Genomic DNA, 22,658 nt, shown 5'->3' with positions numbered 1-22,658 from the left:
TCAGCTGAATCCCAAAATAGTGGATTGGGTGCATCCCTAATTGAATTTAGTTACTGAGCTAATAGGCTAGAGCCAACCCCCCCTATTTTACCCGCGAGCACCATTCCATTGTAAAAATAGTTGGGGAGCAAAACATGGAAGAATAATATTTCCTGGAGGTACAAAATAAGGGCTGTTATTGGCTATATGGTAGCCCCTATAGGGGCAGGCAGTCTAAAGGAGCCTCTGCTTGATATTGCATCTGGTTTAAAGCAACCAAACTTGCTTTCAAGCCAGGAATTCAAAAATAGACACTGGGAGCAATAGCCAAGGAGTTGGTGAACAACACATTGCTCAAGTGCCACTGGTTGGGGTCACTGGGCTAGAGGCAAACATGTGAGGCCAGCCTAAGCCTTAAAGCAGGGGTTCCTAACCTTTTTTTTTTTTTTTACCTGTGAGCCACATTCAAATCTAAAAAGTGTTGGGGAGCAACACAAGCATGACAGATGTTCCTGGAGGTGCCAAATAAGGGCTGTGATTGGCTATTTGTTAGCCCCTATGTGGACTGGCAGCCTACAGGAGGCTCTATTTGGCAGCACACTTGGTTTTTATGCAACTAAAACTTGCCTCCAAGCCTGGAATTGAAAAATAAGCAACTGTGTTATAGGATAACTGATGCTCAATAAAGAATTTGGCTGGAAATGCTCCACATAGTGTATGACATCTACAGTCCTTCTGTGCCTCCAGAGATGTCCAGAGTAATTCTGTTCTATCAACTGATTTTGATGTACTTGAAGAAAAAATCATCAATAATCAATCTGCTTCTATGAGAGATGCAAGCTGACTTTCTGATAATATTTTGATTATTACTGAACAACCTAAAGCATAGCTTCTCAACAGCAACCTGGAGCATACTGAGCATGTGCAGTGCCACCAACAAATAGGCCTATCCAGATCAGAAGACAGACAGAAGGCATATGCTGTAGACATCTTTGAAATTCTGAAGTTCTGGCCTGGTACAATAAAAATAAACTTTAGCATTTCTTGCCAAATAGTTTTTAGGCTTTAGCATCCTTTAAAATATATATGACCCTATTGATAATCTGCCTGAATCAAACGGAATTCTGCAGATGTAGATGTTTCTAGGTTGGTATGATCCAAAACTGAAAAAACAGAGGAAATTAAATATGAATAGACAATATGGCAAATTAGTGCAAAAAAAGGTAATTTTCCTAATATATTATTTGCAAGAATAGTTTATTCATGTGTGTGTGTGTATATATATATATATATATATATATATATATATATATATATATATATATATATATATATATATATATATATATATATATATATATATATATATATATGTGTATATATATATATATATAGTTTGTATGTATCAAAAGTCCATTTGTTTATTGTTGAACAAACTATTGATAATTTATTGTTTGGCTGTATAAAACATGCATATTTTCCTCCCCAAAAGCAAAATATTGCCTTTATCAATATTTAATCTCCTGCTGTTTGCCAAATTATATATATCACCGAAGAATGAAAAATCCTGCATGGTTCATATTACATATTGCATCATTTGAAGTCACCTTCAAGGTCGTTAATGTATCAATAAAAACTGAGCTTTGAGTATCTTTATTCCAACTAGAGAGCTTCACCCACCACAACAGCAGGTTTGAGGTTATACAATAACATTCTGTGGGCAATCATAGCAAAAAAAGTTCTAACTGCCCCTTGGGCTTTGGTTTTACTCCCCTCCATACGCATACCTTCTACTGATGGTCAGGTTCACTCAACATCATTTTATGATAAAAAGTGATCCTTTATAAAAAAACAAATCGCCTTGCCTTTAAATTAAGTATCTGGGGGTTTTTTTGCCATGGTTTTTGTATATATCCATTCCTGTTGCCATATGTTAATGCACAAGACGATTGAATGATCATTCACCAATGTGAGATCATCTAAAAGGAACTTTTGTCATAGAGCTGGACAAGATGTTTGTGTAGCCAAGAGGCAAAGGTCTATATTGGGTTTTCTTGGCTCATACATTTTTAAGCTATCACATGCTACATTTTATAGAGGAATTTGGAATTAAAAAAATACTTAAAATAGGCCTAAACAGGTGTGCATGCTAGCAAAACTTCAAATAAGCCATTTATTGGTAGGGAGGCTGTGCATGTGTGAGGCCCTAAACCAAAGTAGACCTAATTCAACAGGATATAGGACTTCTGAAGTACAACTTCTCTAAAGATATGTCTCTTGTATCACCCTGTGGGCTGAAGGGCTCATCAGTGTGTCCAAGTCTGAACAGAAACCTCACTGGAAAGGACAGGCAGCAAAGATGAGCTGTAACATAACATAATACTGTATGAAGTGAATAAATGAAATATATTATTGGAAAATATAAGGATATTATAAGTCACTGAGGAGTTCCAAGACCATATAAAATTTTATACAGGTCATGGAACTCAGGTTACTTCTAATATCCTCATATTTTCCAACAAGGGGTACTTTATTTATTATAATACACAAGTTTTAGTGAGTCGTGACAAACATGACATCACTACTCACCATTCATAATTGATGACCTCACTACTCACACTTTATAACTGATGACATCACTGCTTAACGTTTAGAATGGATGACATCACTAGTCACCGTTTATAAGGATATAATTTACAAGATGTTCATGAGTTTTGTGTAATATAAGGTTATTCATGTATCAAATGAGTATAATCAGGGATTGTTAGCTTGTGGGTTGAGACTTGGTACTAGGTTTGCATGCTGTTTAGAATAGGTCCTCATTATCCCTTTTAACGTGAAGTTTCTTTCTACAGTAGAAAACAGTATTTCATGTCTGTTTCTCAACCACTTTGTTTTGGTTACCAAGCTGATTCTTTGACTTAATTTGAGTCCCCTGAGAAAAAGGTTAAATGGCACATTGCACTGTAGAATAGGAGGTTCTGAACAAATCAGAAGCTAGGCAGACCTGATAGGGAACTGAAGCCTATTTGTGCCTGTGAGACTGCACGACTTGATTGGTTATTCCCCTCCTACTCTGCTTCTGGCAGTGGCCGTTAGAACATGTCCACCCCTCATTTGACAGACCAGGACCATACAGGATCTCTGGGGAGATCCAATAATGGGGTCATTTTATATCATCATTTTAAGGCCAGAGTGACCAGCACCACTTAATATTCAATATTGCTAACAAAATTAGGTGGATTTCAGTTGTGGTAAATGTCTCCTTTAAGTAACACTGCTATGGTTCTCAATAGGAACCACTTTATTGAGAAACTAACAGGGATAATGTATACACCCTCCACTTGTATATTTTCTATTTATGAAGTTTGTACTTTGCTCTATAGCTCACCGCAGCAATTCTATTTTTCAGTTGTGGTTCTATAAAGGAAAACTAAATATATATATATACAGTATATATTCTCAATACCATCATTTAACCTGGAGGCACAAGTTAAAGATCTTAAGCTACAGTTTTGTTCCGATGTAAATACTGGACTCATTACATTCTTTGATTACTTGGTTACCGGTAATCAAGCAACAGTCACACATCCATAGTGAATACTTTGCTTAAATAGCTTAACAGCCCTAAAATAGAGGCTAAACATGTCATTTACATTAAAGAACCACTGCTTGTTTGAAGTGTAAGCAATTGCCCCCAGAAGCACTAAAATGTTGAGTTAATGAAAGCTTTCAACATGATTCAAAACACACGTAAGTGTCCCCTCTCCAAGGCTTCTACAGTGTGTGTGTGTTTAGGCTGTAATTTTGTTAAGATTTATTATTTTTCAGTTTCAAATGCCAGAAATGGTCATTACTTCAAAGCATTTTTTCCCCAGTAGAATGGGTGGGTGGGTTTAATCTCTGGCTAAACTGGGGTCTTGTTCCTAATAGATGTTTACATCATCGCGTGACGTTGCTCTGCTGACTGAAATGGAACCAGAATAACCTGGTCTCTTTAATTAGGTCATTTTCACTTCAACAATTCCCATGTTCTGTTGCCTTTTTGGCTTGTGTTTTTATAGCTGTGATGTGTTAGGGTCATAAATAGCATCAGAATAATAACTGAACCAGAGAGAGCCTTTTAGATGTAGTGTGAATAGTACAAATGATCTTGGATAACATTGTTGGGGGAAACACATCAATTGCTGGTCATGGCACTCGCCCCACAATTGTGTTTTGGGGCAGGGGCACACAGGCAGATTTGGAGAGATTTAGTCGTTCGATGACTATTATTATTTTATTATTATTAACATGTATTTATATAGCGCCAACATATTGCATAGCACTGTATAGTAAATGTGATTATACAACTAAATCACATGAATTCTATACATAGAACATATGGAGTTACATACATCACAATCAATACCGGTACAAAAGGTGAGGAAGACCCTATGCATAGGCATACAGTCTAAAGGGAAGGGAGTAATACACAAGGTGTGGGAGTGGGCAAGATGGAATTAAGTGGGTGAGAAATGTGGTACTGTATGTGGTGTTGCATTTGGTAGTTAAGCAGAGTGAGGGTAGGCTTCTCGAAAGAAGTGCGTTTTAAGAGATTTCTTGAAAGCAGAAAAGTTGGGAGAAAGTCGGGCAGACCGTGGGAGAGAGTTCCAGAGGAGGGGTGCAGCCCTTGCAAAGTCTTGAATGCGAGCATGTGAGGAGGTAATGAGAGAAGTAGCAGGTCAGTAGAGCAGCGTAGTATGTGGTTTGGTGAGTATATAGAGATGAGTTCAGAGATGTAGGGTGGGGCAGAGTAATGAAGTGCTTTGAATGTCAGGGTCATTAATTTGAATTTGATTCTGAAAGGTAGTGGAAGCCAGTGCAGGGATTGACAGAATGGCGAGGCAGAGGAGGAGCGGTTGCTGAGTTGTATGAGCCTCGCAGCAGTGTTCATTATGGAATGGAGAGGTGACAGTCTCTGGAGGGGAAGGCCAATTAAAAGCGTTACAGTAGTCTAGACTTGATATGACGAGAGTCAATAATTTTGGCAGCATCTTGGGTGATAAATGATCGTATTTTGGATATGTTCCTCAGGTGGAAGTGACATGATTTAATAAGTGACTGGATATGAGGAGTGAATGACAGGGTAGAATCTAGGATAACCCCAAGACACCGGCCTGGGGAGAGGGGACGATAGTGGAATTGTTAGCTATGATGGATACTTCCGGGATGTTACTGGTGTTAGTTGGAGTAAAGAGAACCATTTCAGTTTTAGAGAGGTTGCAACATCCAGGTAGAGATAGCGGACAGGCAGGAGGAGACCCGAGTTAGGAGTTCTGGGTTGAGATCAGGAGATGAGAGATAGATCTGAGTATCGTCAACATAGAGGTGGTAGTGGAAACCGTATTTGCCAAGGGAGGAAGTATAGAGGGAGAATAGTAAGGGTCCCAGGACAGAGCCATGAGGAACCCCAAAAGAAAGAGGTAGGGGAGAAGATGCTACTCCATTGTAGGAGACACTGAAGGAATGATTGATGATGTAAGAAGAGAACCAAGACAGGGCTGTGTCACGAAGGCCAAGCAATGGAGGGACTGGAGGAGGAGAGGGTGATCTACAGTGTCAAATGCAGCTGAGAGATCAAGCAGTATTAGTAGTGAGAAATGATTGTTGGCTTTAGCGGTTAAAAGGTCATTAGTTAGTCGAGTCAGGGCAGTTTCAGTGGAGTCTTGTGGCTTAAAACCAGATTGTAGGGGACCAGCAAGTTATTGTCAGAGAGGAATGAGGTTAGTCAGTTGTAGACTAGGCGCTCAAGTAGTTTAGAGATGAAAGGTAGCAGAGAGATAGGTCGGAGGTTGTCAAGATTGGAGGGATCAAGAGTAGGGATGTAGCGAACGTCGGAAAAAAAGTTCGCGAACATATTCGCGAACTTGCGCAAAAACGCGTGCGGTTCGCGAACGGTTCGCGAACCCCATAGACTTCAATGGGAAGGCGAACTTTAACATCTAGAAAAGACATTTCTGGCCAGAAAAATGATTTTAAAGTTGTTTAAAGGGTGCAACGACCTGGACAGTGGCATGCCAGAGGGGGATCAAGGGCAAAAATGTATCTGAAAAATCTGCCTGTGTGTGCTTGGAAGAGATAGTGTAGGGGGAGAGCTGTTAGTGATTTCAGGGACAGATGATAGTAAGTTTGCTGGCTAGTAATCTGCTTGATACTGCTCTGTATTGGAGGGACAGAAGTCTGCAGGGATTTGAGGGACATTTTAGCTTAGGTAGCTTTGCTGGCTAGTAATCTACTGTTCTCTTTAAACAACTGCCATACGTTGACCTTGTAGGCATTGTTTGCCCAGTTTTTTTGGACGCAGCCACTGAAGCACAGTTGCCATAAAAAATATGCCATATAAATGCTGAAAATAGTCATTTTTCGCCATACGTTGACCTTGTAGACATTGTTTGCCCAGTTTTTTTTGGTTGCAGCCACTGAAGCACAGTTGCCAGAAAAAATATGCCATATAAATGCTGAAAATAGTCATTTTTTGCCATACGTTGACCTTGTAGGCATTGTTTGCCCAGTTTTTTTGGTCGCAGCCACTGAAGCACAGTTGCCAGAAAAAATATGCCATATAAATGCTGAAAATAGTAATTTTTTGCCATATACGTTGAGTCAACGTATGGCAAAAAATGACTATTTTCAGCATTTATATGGCATATTTTTTCTGGCCTCTGTGCTTCAGTGGCTGCGGCCAAAAAAACTGGGCAAATAATGCCTATAAGGTCAACGTATACACTACTACAGCGGTGGATACGGATTACGTAAAATATATGAATGCTGCTTGAAAAAAGTCACTCCGGTGTTTTTTCTGGAGACGGTAATATTATGGATATTTAGACAGAATGTGAACAAGGTCACACAGCTAGATGGCGGGTTGAAGAAAACAGTGTGCAAATAATGCCTACAGGGCAAATAATGCCTAAAAGGTCAACTTATACACTACTACAGCGGTAGTAAAATAAAAAAAAGTAAAATAAAAAAAAAATGAATATTAAAAAAAAAAATTAAAGTTGGTGCTGCTGAACTACTAGGAGCAGCAGATTAGCACACCAGTCCCACTCCCCAACACTGCTAGACTAATAGCACTGGGCTCTTATAGTAGTAGTAGTAGTAGTAGTAGTAAAACAACAAAAAAATAAATAAAAGCAGTCCTTACAAGGACTACTGTTATTGCAGCAGTCAGCAGATGAGATCAGAAGCAGGACAGCTGCCCACTGCAGCTACATACAGAGCACTGCAGTAGAAGGTAGATTACTAGCCAGCAAAGCTACCTAAGCTTAAATGTCCCTCAAACCCCTGCAGACTTCTGTCCCTCCAATAACAGAGCAGTATCAAAACGATTACTAGCCAGCAAACTTTCAACTGTCCCTGAAATCACTAACAGGCAGCAGCTCTCTCCCTACACTATCTCTTCAGCACACACAGGCAGAGTGAAAAAACGCTGCAGGGCTTCGGTTTTTATAGGGAAGGGGAGTGGTCCAGGGGAGAGCTTCCTGATTGGCTGCCATGTACCTGCTGGTCTGGGGTGAGAGGGCAAAAAAAAGCGCCAACAATGGCGAACCCAAAATGGCGAACGTCGCGCGACGTTCGCGAACTTCCGGCGAGCGCGAACACCCGATGTTCGCGCGAACAAGTTCGCCGGCGAACAGTTCGCGACATCTCTAATCAAGAGAGGGTTTTTTCAGAATGGGGGGGACAAGAGCATGTTTTAGTTGAGAAGGAAACAGTCCAGTCGAGAGCGAAAGATTAAATAGGTGAGTTAAGGCTTTGATTAGACAAGGATTGGTATTGCGGAGAAGTTTTGAGGGAATTGGATCAAGCGGGCAGGTGGTAAGGTGAGAAGAGGCCAGAAGCTTTGAGACTTCCTCATCAGTGACAGGGGTGAAGGAGCACAGGAGGGACTGGGGAGTGTGGAGGGAGGGTGGTGGAAGTCTAGGGGGGTTGAGTAGTGTAATGTCCCTTCTGATAGTGTCAATTTTGTTTTTGAAGTGCTCAGCAATATCTTGAGCAGAGACAGATGTGCATGGAGGGGGTGGAGAAGGTGAAAGGAGAGTGTTAAAGGTGGACAAAAGTTGTGCTGTTTTTTTTAGAAAGGAAGTCTGACTCTGAGCAGGATCTTGCAGATTTTCCTGATTTCCCGTTTTTGGGGTAAATTCACCAAAAATGTAATTTCAACTTTAGGATTGACACACCACTTACAGTAGATATTGCAACGTGTTTCCCCTATATAAGGCTTTATCAAGCAGTTGCAAAACCATGCACTTTTATGTGGAAGATTTTGCTGTGAACAGACAACATGCGGTCAAAGGAGCTCTAAATGCAGGTGAAACAAGCCATCCTTAAAGAGATACTTTCTTTTTTTTCAAAACACATCAGTTACTAGTGCTACTCCAGCAGAATTCTGCACTGAAATCCAGTTCTCAAAAGAGCAAACAGATTTTTTATATTAAATTAAATCTGACATGGGGCTAGACATATTGTGAGTTTCCCTGCTGCCCCCAGTCATGTAACTTGTGCCTAGAGTTTAGGATGAAACTACTTTCTGGCGGGCTGTTATTTCTCCTACTTAATGTAACTGAATGTGTCTCAGTGGGACATGGCTTTTACTATTGACTGTTGTTCCTAGATCTATCAGGCAGCTGTTAAGGGTAAGGCCACACGAGGAGATTCGGGGAGATTGTCGCCTGGCGACTAATTGCCTCGTCTTTTGAGCGACTATCTCCCCGAACTGCCTTGGCGTTTTTCCCCATAGGCTACAATGCAAAGTCGCCTGCGCTAATGCACACGCGGCAATGCGTTTTCTATAGTCGCCCGAAGTTGCCTCAGTGAGGCAGAGGCAGTTTGGGGAGATAATCGCTCAAAAGACGAGGTGATTAGTCGCCAGGCGACAAAATCTCCCTGAATCTCCTCGTGTGGACTAGCTCTAATATTGTGTTAGGGAGCTGCTATCTGGTTACCTTCCCATTGTTCTTTTGTTAGGCTGCTGGAGGGAGGGGTGATATCATTCCAGCTTGCTGTACAGCAGTAAAGAATTACTAAAGTTTATCAGAGCACAAGTCACATGACTGGGGACAGCTGGGAAACTGACAATATGTCTAGCCCCATGTCAGATTTCAAAATTGAATATAAAAAAATCTGTTTGCTCTTTTGAGAATTGGATTTCAGTACAGAATTCTGCTGGAGCAGCACTATTAACTGATGCATTTTGAAAAAAACATGTTTACCCATGACAGTATCCCTTTAAGCTGCAAAAACAGAAAATTACCCATCTGAGAAATTGCTACAATATTAGGAGTGGCAAAATCGACAGTTTGGTACATCCTGAGAAAGAAAGAAAACACTGGTGAACTCAGCAACGCAAAAAGACCTGGACATCCACGGAAGACAACAGTGGTGGATGAGAACCTCCCCCAGGAATATAGTTTCTGGGGGGAGGTCTATTTGCCAGTGTTTTTATGCTAAAACAGAAAGTGGTGGTGATCAACATGTTGCTCTCTAGTTTCTGGTTGGGGATCACTGTTCGGAACCATTGGCAGAGATTGCAGAGGTTGGAGTCTTCATCATGGCTGCCATCTTGGTTCCTTAATTCTGAAAATGAAAGTTCAGGCAGGCTAAAAAGGAGTATGCATGTTTTTAACTGTTAAAAAAGATTTAACTCCATCTTCACATTTTATCATAACTTGCATATTGCACTATGAATGCAGTTCTCCTAAGCAGTTGTCCTAAGCAATCCGACGTTAATTTCAAGAGCTACAACATACTGAAACAGTTAAGTTAAATTCCTTTCTAGATATTTAATTACTGTGCATGTAATAGATGGGTTTTAGAGATGTCCGGTTAATAACTCTCTTTTCTAATTGGAAATGTGTATCTGAAACCAATCCAGTGGACCTGACTTTATTACTATAATTTGCCATGCATTTATGAGAATTTAATAGCAAGTACAATGGCAGTGTTAAATACTAGTGATGGGCGAATTTATTCGGCAGGCACGAATTGGCAGCGAATAAATTCACCAAAATGCAGCAAAAATTTGCCAGTGAAAATTCGCCGGTGTCAAAAAAATGAAATGGCGAACAATTTGCAAAACGGCTCCGGCTTCTCGTTTTTGACGCTGGTGTCCGTTTTTGACGCCGGCGTCCGTTTTTTTCACTGGCAAAAATGCGCCAGTGAAAAAAACTGACGCCGGCGTCAAAAATGAGACGCCGGAGCCGTTTTGCTAATTTTTCGCCATTTCGCGAATTTTGCAGGAATTCGCAAATTTTTCGTCGAAGCGAAACACCCCAAATTCGCCCATCACTATTAAATACCACACGCTATATGCAATCACATGTTTTTCTGACACTGTTCTGGATTAATGAGGCCTTTTGGCCAGAGAACGCTTAGTTATGTAAGAAAATTGTCAAAGAAAATAAATGATGTCTACGGTAGTGCCTTTCAGAGAAAAAGTACAATGTTTTATAAATCTGTTCATTTTTTCTAGACTTTATTTTATCTTGCTGATTAAAATCATATTAATCTCAAACAATCCGCAAGAACTGCTGTGAGCAAATGTATTGTTAACTCTTCAAAACAGTGGTTTGGAGTAGCCACTTCCAAAATAGATATTCTGAAACAGAACAAATCCACTGGAGAGTTGTGTCCGTGCAGTCAAGTTTCCATTTGTTTAGAGATGTAATACACTTCATGTTTTGGATCACTTGGATCCTTCCTCTGGTCCTCACTGTATCAGAGGAAGGATCCAAGTGATCTGAAACATGTAGTTCATCACTTCTCCAAATCAATGGAAACTTAAAGGAACAGTAACGCCAAAAGATGAAAGTCTTATAAAGTAATGCAAACACAATGTACTGTTGTACTACACTGTTAAAACTGGTGTGTTTGTTTTAGAAACTTTACTATAGTTTATATAAACAAGCTGCTTTGTGGCCATGGGGGCAGCCATTCAAATCTGAAAAAGGAGAAAAGGCTCAGGATACACAGCTGATAACAGATAAGCTCTGCAGTATAAAATGGGATTTTTTAACTTATCTGTTATCCATTGTGTTTCCTGTGTTTGCTCTTTTGTAAAATGGATTTCAGTGCAGAATTCTGCTGGATCCGCACTATTAACTGATGGGTTTTGAAAAAAAAAACATGTTTTCCCGCGACAGTATTCCTTTAAGAGCTTGGAGACATATTCCTGCCCCTAAATTGTTAATCCCAGTATAACAGGTTAGTTAATATTTTGATAATTCGTTTATCTAATTTTTTCAGTTGACTGAATACCCCTTGTTTGATTTTTAGATCAGTCCAAAATAAAAGCTACCCCTTAAAAAAATCCAACTTAACTAGAAATGACTCTAGTGCTGAAGTCCTTAGCCTTTCCATAGGCCATTTAGCACTGCCTGAAGGTTTTGGCACGTAGACACTAAGCAAAACAGAGCCTGTTGGTGTCACTGTGAGCAGGTGGCTTGGTTCTCCTTTACTAACTTTTGAGTTGATAATCTATTCCTACTTTGTTACTGGATCCTACTGTGTCTTGAAACAACTTTTGATCAACATCAGAAACCTCTAACCTTTCATCCCCTTAAGACATTAATTCAGTTTTATTTTTCTTACCACCTACGAGGGCTGAATGGAAGTTCTGGATGTTTGCGCTTCAAATCCAAATTTTGATGAATGAGTTTGTAACCTTTTTTACAAAGCAGTTTCTCTTGAGATCTGAGCCGAACAAATATTAGGAAGCCGCCGCCGCACTGTGTGTGCTTAATAAATACAAAGACCTTCTACTTTTATTCAATTATGCAATTATGCAATTATGCAATTATGCAAGCTTGGCAAGGGAACGAAAGTGTGTATTTATGCATTTGGGTGGTGTGTTTAGGGTTTGGTTTTGGTAGTAAAGCTGGCCATACACGGAGAGATCCGCTCGTTTGGCGATGTCGCCAAACGAGCGGATCTCTCCCCGATATGCCCACCTTGAGGTGGGCAATATCGGGCTGATCCGAATGTGGGCCCTAGGGCCCAACGATCGGTTACTAACGAATGGGAATGGGCGGTTGGATCGTGGACCGCATCAACGAACAGAAGCGGCCGCGATCCGACGGGATTTTTATTTTTAGTCCCATCCGATCGAGATCTGCCCGACTTTCGGCCAGATCTCGATCGGGGAAGCCCCTCGGGGGGCCCCATACACGGGCCAATAAGTTGCAGACTCAGTGTCCCGTGTATGGCCACCTTAAGTCAGTAGGGTTTTGTGGAAAGCTTTTATTTTGATCCCTTCTATTTGGGTGCAACCATCAGTTGGAATGAGCTGTGAACTGGGCAGGGCTCTAGTCAACTCAAGCAGAGCACTATATCCATTAGAAATTAAAATTTCCAGAGCCATGTCAACCTAAATGGAACAGCAACATACATTTGAAAGTTCCTCTATACAACCACGTTGCCACCGTTCTGAGAAGACTTTGTAAATAAATATTCCTGTACACAATTACCTGTGTGTTCTTTTCCATGTACTTTCAAACATCAATGAATGAGGTCTTTTAACAGAGCCTTTGTTTTTCTCAAGCTGTGGGTCCAACCTGCCTTGTGTCACTTACAAGTCTGGTGAGGTTCAAGGGCACACCATGTTCCTCATAGTTGGCAGTCGCTGCCTGTTATATAAAGCCTGTGGCTAAAGTACCCAAACACCGAATTACGGTTTTCCTTGTTTTAACATCTCTTATGGAGTAAATGTTTAAAACTGTATGCAAAAGCAGGCCTAGATTTGTGGCAAGGTCACAAATGGTGCAACGGGGGGATGGTGGAGGATTCCTGCCTGCGCATTCCGTCCCCCAATCCTGTAGGGGGAGAGGGTATGGATGTGGGCAGGTAGTGGATGATGCCAGCCTCGGGGTTCCCACAGGCAAAATCTGGCCCTGTGCAAAAGGAATTTTTGCTGGTCCTGATAGCCCTTGTATTTTCAGTACTAATGTTTTAAAGGAACAGTAACACCAAAAATTTGTGTTTTAAAGAATCACAATATAATGTAATGTTGTCCTGCACTGGTACATCTGGTGTGTTTGCTTCAGAAACACAACTACAGTTTAAATAAACAATCTGCTGTGCAGCCTGGGGGCAGCCATTCAAGAACAGGTTACACAGTAGATTGTGTATATAAACTATAGTAGTACTTATCTGTTATCTACTGTGTATCCTGTGCTTGAATGGCTGTCCCCATGGCTACACAGCAGCTTATTTATATAAACTATAGTAGTACTTATCTGTTATCTACTGTGTATCCTGTGCTTGAATGGCTGCCCCCATGGCCACACAGCAGCTTGTTTATATAAACTATAGTAGTACTTATCTGTTATCTACTGTGTATCCTGTGCTTGAATGGCTGCCCCCATGGCCACACAGCAGCTTGTTTATATAAACTATAGTAGTACTTATCTGTTATCTACTGTGTATCCTGTGCTTGAATGGCTGCCCCCATAGCTACACAGCAGCTTGTTTATATAAACTATAGTAGTACTTATCTGTTATCTACTGTGTATCCTGTGCTTGAATGACTGCCCCCATGGCTACACAGCAGCTTGTTTATATAAACTGTAGTAGTACTTATCTGTTATCTACTGTGTATCCTGTGCTTGAATGGCTGCCCCCATGACTACACAGCAGCTTGTTTATATAAACTATAGTAGTACTTATCTGTTATCTACTGTGTATCCTGTGCTTGAATGGCTGCCCCCATGGCTACACAGCAGCTTGTTTCTATAAACTATAGTAGTACTTATCTGTTATCTACTGTGTATCCTGTGCTTGAATGGCTGCCCCCATGGCTACACAGCAGCTTGTTTATATAAACTATAGTAGTACTTATCTGTTATCTGTTGTGTATCCTGTGCTTGAATGGCTGCCCCCATGGCTACACAGCAGCTTGTTTATATAAACTATAGTAGAGTTTCTGAATCAAACACACCAGTTGTACCAGTGCAGGACAACAGTACATTATATTGTCATTACTTTAAACACTTTCCTTTTTTGTTGTTACCTTTCTTTAAATTTAGATGAATATAGGGTAAAATGTAGTCTATTAAAGAAACCACCACTCTTTTAGAGAAAAGAAATCCCTTCAGAGAAACAGGGGATATATGTTGAGAGCCCCTGCATATATTCTGTCAAAGTACTCCATGTAGTCTCTTTTCTTCTCACAGATCTGCATAGATCCCCATTATGATTGGATCAGTCTGATTTTCATTTCTATGCGGGTCCCAATATTGGTGAGAGATCTGCTCGCTTGGTGTATGCCCAACTTTCGTAATCGTTTACAGATGGGTTGAAGAAAGTGAAATGAAATAGGTGCTTTCGCCAATAGCAAAAGAAAGAAAAAAAAGTATTAAGCTTTTGTTTACAACTTTTATTTTATGATATAAAAGGAATCATTTATTGACCAGTATCCAAAGTCAGCAGTATAGCATTGAAGTGGGTCTGTTTTCAATTGAAGTTTCTTTACGAGTATCCAAACTGGCAATGTTCTTCTTTTTAATGGTTCCTCTCACCCCACCCTAAACTTTTATTTGTGAAACTGATAGGTGCCTTTTCTCTTTTAACTGTGTGCTGCCAATTGATAGTTCGTGTGTGTTTCAAATGTTATTTTAATTGTTTTTTTTTGTGTGTTTTACAGCCAGCTATGGGACCAACCCGATATGCAAAGGTTGTCTGTCCTGCTCGAAAGATAATGGGTGCCTCCGCTGCCAGGCGAAACTGTTTTTCTTTCTGAGAAGAGAGGGTATGAGGCAGTACGGAGAGTGTCTGCAGTCCTGCCCTCCCGGATACTTTGGGGTCAGAGGACCTGATATGAACAGGTGTTCCAGTAAGCACATTTATTCTTTGACTTGCAAGTGTTTGTTATTTTATACTTTCATGCTAAATGTGTTTCCTAAATTTATTGGTTTGCATTTTTACTAGGGATGTCGCGGACTGTACGCCGGCGAACTTGTTCGCGCGAACATCGGCTGTTCGCGCTCGCCGAATGTTCGCGAACGTCGCGCGACGTTCGCCATTTCGGGTTCGCCTTACCTGGCGCTTTTTTTTGACCTCTCACCCCAGACCAGCAGATACATGGCAGCCAATCAGGAAGCTCTCCCTCCTGGACCACCCCCACACCCCCTGGACCACTCCCCTTCCATATATAAACTGAAGCCCTGCAGCGTTTTTTCATTCTGCCTGTGTGTGTTTGCAAGAGCTAGTGTAGGGAGAGAGCTGTTAGTGATTTGAGGGACAGTTGATAGTAAGTTTGCTGGCTAGTAATCTACTTGATACTGCTCTGTATTGTAGGGACAGAACTCTGCAGGGATTTGAGGGACATTTCAGGTTAGGTAGCTTTGCTGGCTAGTAATCTACCTTCGACTGCAGTGCTCTGTATGTAGCTGCTGTGGGCAGCTGTCTGTCCTGCTGCTGATCTCTCATCTGCATCTGTTCTTCAAACCACTGCCACCTAGCTGTGTGAGTTTTTTCACATTCTGTCTAAATATCAATAATAATACCGTCTCCAGAAACACCACCTGAGTGACGTAGTGTGATTTCTGCCCTTTACAGCACAAAATGCAGCGCTGTGTCAACAATGGATTTTTTAGAAACATATTTGCCCTTGATCCCCCTCTGGCATGCCACTGTCCAGGTCGTTGCACCCTTTAAACAACTTTAAAATCATTTTTCTGGCCAGAAATGTCTTTTCTAGCTTTTAAAATTCGCCTTCCCATTGAAGTCTATGGGGTTCGCAACGTTCGCGAACCGTTCGCATTTTTGTCCGGACGTTCGCGAACATGTTCGCGAACTTTTTTTCCGACGTTCGCTACATCCCTAATTTTTACAATGACATAGTACCTTTTATAAAATGGTTACTGGTTCTGTTGAGACCGTTTTGTTCAGGTCTAGTAACCCATAGGATTTGCTTTCAAATCGCTCACCAGTAAATGCTGTTGATTGATTGTGATAATGCATCAGGGGTGATCCTGGCCCCTCCGCCGCCTGAGGCAGCACCACTTGCTGCTGCCCCCCCTCCCCCGGAAATTCGCTCTTAAAGTACCAGGAGCAGCATTTTTGCCGCCCCTGGTACCTAGTGGGGTTGCTGCCGCCTGAGGTGACAGCCTCAACTCGCCTCATTGGCGAAGCACCCCTGAATGGCATTCATATTGATAGGTTCCAGGTGTGCAATTAAAATATTCTACCCCTTACATTTAAAGGACAAAAAAAATTAAAGTCACCGGATGCCAAATTTTTAGACACCCCTTTAAAAGTTTAGGATCATACATGTGCCAATCATGACCTAGCTCATGGAGTGTCTGGAAAACCAGAGGGACATAGCAGCCGTCCTCCATCAGGGAAACTACCCTCATAAAGAAGAGGAGAGACAGCCCACAGTTTTGGGTAAGCAATTAGTCACTTGGGGGTGCCTAACAGATTGGTATACGCCGGTGACTTAAGCTTTCCTTGTCCTTTAAAGGAGAAGGAAAGTCCTATTTAATTAGGGGTGCCAAAAGTTAGGCACCCCATATTGATTATATATACACACCCTGGGCTGGTGCTCCTATCAGGAGAAAACTGCACTGGTCCGGGTGTTCTTCCAGTGAGCACCACGGAACGATCAGCTTCCTTCTTCTTCTTTCTTCAACTTTCCCAGGGAAAATGCATGCCCAATAGAATATAATAGCAAACTTCTTTGTTAAAGTTTGGCTTTTCGCACTACTGCGCACGCACACCCGCGTGAAGAAAGAAGAAGCCGATTGCTCCGTGGTGCACAATGGAAGAATCCCCGGACCCATGCAGTTTTCTGCCGATAGGAGCACCGGCCCAGGGTGTCAGGTGAGTATCTACAATCACATGGGGTGCCTAACTTTTGGCACCCCCCAAGTAAATACAGCCTTTCCGTCTCCTTTAACACATTTATACATATGACACTCAGGTGCACCATACAAAATTCTCTATGCACACCACAATTTGTTGCCTGGTCCTCAAAATTTGCACAAGAGGGAACAGTTGTGGTGGTCAAGCGAGTTTGTTTATGATACACTTCCTACTTTTTCCCCACTAGTGATGGGTGAATTTCTCCTATTTCGCTTCGGCAAAAAATTAGCAAATTTCTCCCATTTTGCTTCAGCGAAAAATTTGCGAATTTCCAGCAAAATTGGCTAAATTTATGGAAAAATCACGAAAATCGGACATTTTCACTAAAAATCCTGAAAATCGGAAATTGACGCCTGCATCCAAGCTGAGGCTGGCGTTAAAGTCAATGGGCGTCCGAATAGTGTTGACGCACGCCGATTTTGGCGCAATCGACTTTTCGGAAGAGCGTCCAAAGAAATTTTGACGCTGGCGAATTGTCGTGGGAGATTTACGATATTTATTCGCCGGCAGCGAAACTTGGAAATTCGCAACAAATTTGTGCCAGGTAGTGATGGGCGAATTTATTTGCGAGGCGCGAATTTGCAGTGAATACACGTGTTTCGCCACCAGCGAATAAATGCGCAAAACTGCTACGAAAATTCACCGGCGTCCAAAAAAGTGGACAGCAGCGTCCGTTTTTTAGACCCTGGCACATTTTTGCTGGAGAATGTGCGTCGGCGTCCAAAACTATAAGCTGCTGGCATTTCGCAAATTTTTCACCGTTTTGCCATTTTCATGGGAAATTCGCACATTTTCCGACGAAATGGGACAAATTTGCTTATCACTAGTGCCAGGCGAATTTATTCACCCATCACTATTCCCCACCACCACCACTTTGCCTTGATATTTTTTTTTCGGGAATATTCCCAGGTAATAGCAGTCATGGCCCAGACTCAAAACCCTTTCTGCTGTTTCAACACTTCCAAAGCACTTGTATCTCCAGCCAACCCTGTAATTTAATACATATTTGAGAGATGTCTCCTGTCACTCTTGCCTCGTGCTTCCACCTTGATTTTATAAAGGCACATCTGTAAGGTCAAGTAGATTCAAAGACCGACCAATCAACTTTCTATCAATGCCACTATGGCTGAGTTAAGAGCTAGTGTAGGGAGAGAGCTGTTAGTGATTTGAGGGACAGTTGATAGTAAGTTTGCTGGCTAGTAATCTACTTGATACTGCTCTGTATTGTAGGGACAGAACTCTGCAGGGATTTGAGGGACATTTCAGGTTAGGTAGCTTTGCTGGCTAGTAATCTACCTTCGACTGCAGTGCTCTGTATGTAGCTGCTGTGGGCAGCTGTCTGTCCTGCTGCTGATCTCTCATCTGCATCTGTTCTTCAAACCACTGCCACCTAGCTGTGTGAGTTTTTTCACATTCTGTCTAAATATCAATAATAATACCGTCTCCAGAAACACCACCTGAGTGACGTAGTGTGATTTCTGCCCTTTACAGCACAAAATGCAGCGCTGTGTCAACAATGGATTTTTTAGAAACATATTTGCCCTTGATCCCCCTCTGGCATGCCACTGTCCAGGTCGTTGCACCCTTTAAACAACTTTAAAATCATTTTTCTGGCCAGAAATGTCTTTTCTAGCTTTTAAAATTCGCCTTCCCATTGAAGTCTATGGGGTTCGCAACGTTCGCGAACCGTTCGCATTTTTGTCCGGACGTTCGCGAACATGTTCGCGAACTTTTTTTCCGACGTTCGCTACATCCCTAATTTTTACAATGACATAGTACCTTTTATAAAATGGTTACTGGTTCTGTTGAGACCGTTTTGTTCAGGTCTAGTAACCCATAGGATTTGCTTTCAAATCGCTCACCATATTCCCAGGTAATAGCAGTCATGGCCCAGACTCAAAACCCTTTCTGCTGTTTCAACACTTCCAAAGCACTTGTATCTCCAGCCAACCCTGTAATTTAATACATATTTGAGAGATGTCTCCTGTCACTCTTGCCTCGTGCTTCCACCTTGATTTTATAAAGGCACATCTGTAAGGTCAAGTAGATTCAAAGACCGACCAATCAACTTTCTATCAATGCCACTATGGCTGAGTTAATGGCTGAATTCCCTCTGTCAAAAAGGGCGGCTATTCAAACAGTAGATCATTGTTTCAAGAACCAGATGTAAATATCAGGACAGCTAAAATCATACGGCTCATATGGGAGTTAGAATGTGAGTCGGGTGTTGCATTTTTGGCTAAGATAGACTTGAACGTTACTGTGAACATGTGAGTTATCTTAGTCCATTCATGAACAACTCAAAATGTTGATGACTGGGCAACTGGTGAGCCACCATGATGGCAGCATAAGCGATGAGCAGTGCCACAAATGTTGATATCTGTGTGGTCATATGTTGAGAAGAGTGAGAAGAGACACAGCCTGGTGCTCAGCTACTGGTCTGGTCACATGTAATTCAAGAACAAAGAAAAACATTGTCTTTGGTCCAACGCCTGCACTTTAGTGAGTCTTGCAAGTCCCACCTAAAGACGAAGGCATACTTTAACAATGAGGCAGAGTAAACGAACCACTGATCTTTTAAAAATTCATTATGACATAAAATAACACACGCTGTCAAGTTTTATGTTATAATGAAATGGAATTATAAAAACGGGTGGTTATGTAACAGTGGTGTCCCCTTTATCACTAATCTCACATTCTTTGCATTAAAGGGGTGGTTCACCTTTCAGTTAACTTTTAGTATGTTATAAAATAGCTAATTCTAAGCAACTTTTCAGTGAGCCTTCATGTCTGTCTTTCTTTCTTTCTTTCTTTCTTTCTTTCTTTCTTTCTTTCTTTCTTTCTTTCCATTAAAGGGGTGGTTCACCTTTAAGTTAACTTTTAGTATGTTATAAAATAGCTAATTCTAAGCAACTTTTCAGTAAACCTTCATGTCTTTCTTTCTTTCTTTCTTTCTTTCTTTCTTTCTTTCTTTCTTTCTTTCTTTCTTTCTTTCTTTCTTTCTTTCTTTCTTTTTCTTTCTTTCCCTCCCTCCCTCTCTTTCTTTCTTTCTTTCTTTCTTTCTTTCTTTCTTTCTTTCTTTCTTTCTTTCTTTCTTTCTTTCTTTCTTTCTTTCTTTCTTTCTTTCTTTCTTTCTTTCTTTCTTTCTTCTTTCTTTTCTTTCTTTCCCTCCCTCCCTCTCTTTCTTTCTTTCTTTCTTTCTTTCTTTCTTTCTTTCTTTCTTTCTTTCTTTCTTTCTTTCTTTCTTTCTTTCTTTCTTTCTTTCTTTCTTCTTTCTCAGTGACCCCATCTAAAAAACAAATCTTTTGTAAGGCTACAAATGTACTGTTAGTGCTCATCTTTCTACACAGACCCTCTCCTATCATATTCCATTTGCTTATACAAATCAATGCATGGTTGTTAGGATAAATCAGACCATAACAACCAGATTGCAGAAATTGCAATGTGGAGAGCTGCTGAATAAAAAGCTAATTAACTGAACATTAAAAACCCCTTTAAAGGTGGTTGTTTTCATAGTATTTTCTTCTTATGTGAGTGGTAGGAGGTTCTTATGGCTTGGCTTAGGTGTGGTACATTTACAGGTATATCCTATATAAAGGATATTTTGAACTTAGTTTATGGCTGGCTTAATCATGTCATTTAAACCTCATGGGTATGCAAGGTGGCATTGGATGTGAAAGATATCTAGAATATGACTCTATAACTTCAGATGACCATTGATAATCAAGGGGGTGGGGTGGACCTACTCCACTAAATATGTAGGTATGTAGGATAAGCTAAACTTCTCCATATTATCTTTTTTTAAAATTATGATTGTGGGATATATTTATAGTTCACAAGTGATCCCACAATTGAGAGATTATGAAGGGTCTTAATGGGGGGGGGAGATATTATGAGCTAATGCTTTGCCAGAATTCCCAGACAGAAAATGTAAAAATGTCACTTTGGTTTAATCTTCTTAAACGATAATCTTTGATGTGGCTGGAGGTTTGGCATGGCTTGCTAATCCAACTTTTATTCAATACAGTACATTAACGCATGATTTATAGCATTTTCTATGAATTCTGGATTTTTAAAAATAATTTTTTCAGGTTGATTTAATTTGCCCATTGTACATATTTTGTATCAGTTATTTGTAGTGGTTAATGTAATTGTTATCTCAATTCTCCAGCACATGACTTAATTCAGTAGTCTAAATGTTATTGTACATCAGCAGGATGGGGTTTGTAGAAAGAAAATGGGGTCTAATGGAACTATAAACTCCAATTTTAATGATGGTTACATTATATTGTACTTAATCTTCACTAGCAAGGCCTTGGTCCTAGTGACAATTAAACTGTTGCCATCTATATTATTGCCCACTAGTCAGTTGTGACTTTGCCTTGATAACTTTGATTTTATAGCATCTGGGGTACAAGGGAACTTGTTTAGCATCCATGATTTATATATTCCCATCCACACCTTTATATCAACTAAATTCCACATCCTTCTCTTTAAGGAAATGACAAATGGGCAATAATGTACCCCCTACTGCAAAATATAAGGATATGTTCAGTCATCTTGGAGTTCTATTAACATATAAAGGCAAAAGGCTACATTTAATATACTGATATTTTACAGCACATGTTTTAATGAGTGATGTGGCTCAAATTATATCACTGAGCACCAATTAGAACTAATGATGGCACCAGCACTGTTTATATAATGCACTGGGCTTGATCTGGTTTTGTAGAATAACCAGAGCAGTTACAATTGCTAATAGCTGGTAGAAGAACCAGAGGGTTACAGTTGGTAATAGACTCTAGACCAGGGGTCCCCAACTTTTTTTTACCAGTGACCAACATTCAGATGTAAATGGAGTTGGTGAGCAACACAAGCATGAACAATGTTCCTGGGTGGTGCCAAATAAGGGCTGTGATTGTCTATTTGATAGCCCCTATGTGGACTAGCAGCCTACAGGAGCTTGGACAGCTTGGAATTTAAACATAAGCACCTGCTTTGAGGCCACTGGGAGCAACATCCAAGGTGTTGGAGAGTAACATGTTGCTCACAAGCCAATGGTTGGGGATCACTGCTCTAGAGGAACTAGAGTTTACAGTTGGTTATAATCGGTAGAAGAACGAAATAGGTTACAGTTGGTAGAAAGACCACAGTGCTTAGGATGAAGAGGTCTAAAAGGATCCAAAAGTTCTTCCATTGTGCAGTAAAAGTAGTAAACATCCTCATATGCCACACCACATTCCTTTTAAACACAATATGAAAGATTTAAGCTCCCCTTGCCCCTTCACATCTCTGAGTTGAAGATGGCCAAGTGGTTGGCGCTGAGAGATACCTGTTGTATGTTATAAATATAAATTTGACTTCCAGTTTGTCAGGCATTCTGTGTCATCTTGCAATTGGAAAGACATGTTTAAGAGGTCTATGAAAGTTTTCATGTTTAAGACATGACCCACAGGCTACAATCGTTCTGTACATGTTTTCTTAAAACCTGTATTTTATGTGAAACGTCCATCACAGGAAGTGTGTTTCATGAAAACATGTGATGGAGAAAAATAATCTCAGCAGGTTGTTGCCAGATGAATGAATACATACGAAATATTCTTCAAACAACATCCTACTTACTTACAGATATTCTGCGACATTTGGTATAAGTGAAGGCAAAACACATGTCCTATCAAACAAATGAATAGAAGAGTCAAATAGCATAATGGCAGACTTGAATCCCATATTTCAAATACCAAAGCTATAGCCCCTTTGAGGCTTCATAAAACTCA

At 40.6% G+C, this 22,658-nt stretch overlaps 1 protein-coding gene across 1 annotated transcript in view; it reads left to right on the top strand.

Annotated features, from left to right (window-relative positions):
- Nucleotides 1-22,658, top strand: part of rspo2.S (R-spondin 2 S homeolog) — a 97,807-nt gene that overhangs the window by 38,232 nt on the left and 36,917 nt on the right. The window contains exon 3 of the mRNA XM_041567997.1: nt 14,663-14,851. Within this exon, the coding sequence (XP_041423931.1) occupies nt 14,663-14,851 (189 nt within the window). The remainder of the gene's footprint in view (nt 1-14,662; nt 14,852-22,658) is intronic.

This window comes from Xenopus laevis, chromosome 6S (assembly GCF_017654675.1).
Source record: "Xenopus laevis strain J_2021 chromosome 6S, Xenopus_laevis_v10.1, whole genome shotgun sequence".
In the NCBI taxonomy this organism is placed as follows: Eukaryota; Metazoa; Chordata; class Amphibia; order Anura; family Pipidae; genus Xenopus; species Xenopus laevis.
The sequence above is the reverse complement of the archived record's forward strand: the minus strand, read 5'-3'. Positions and strand labels throughout refer to the sequence as shown.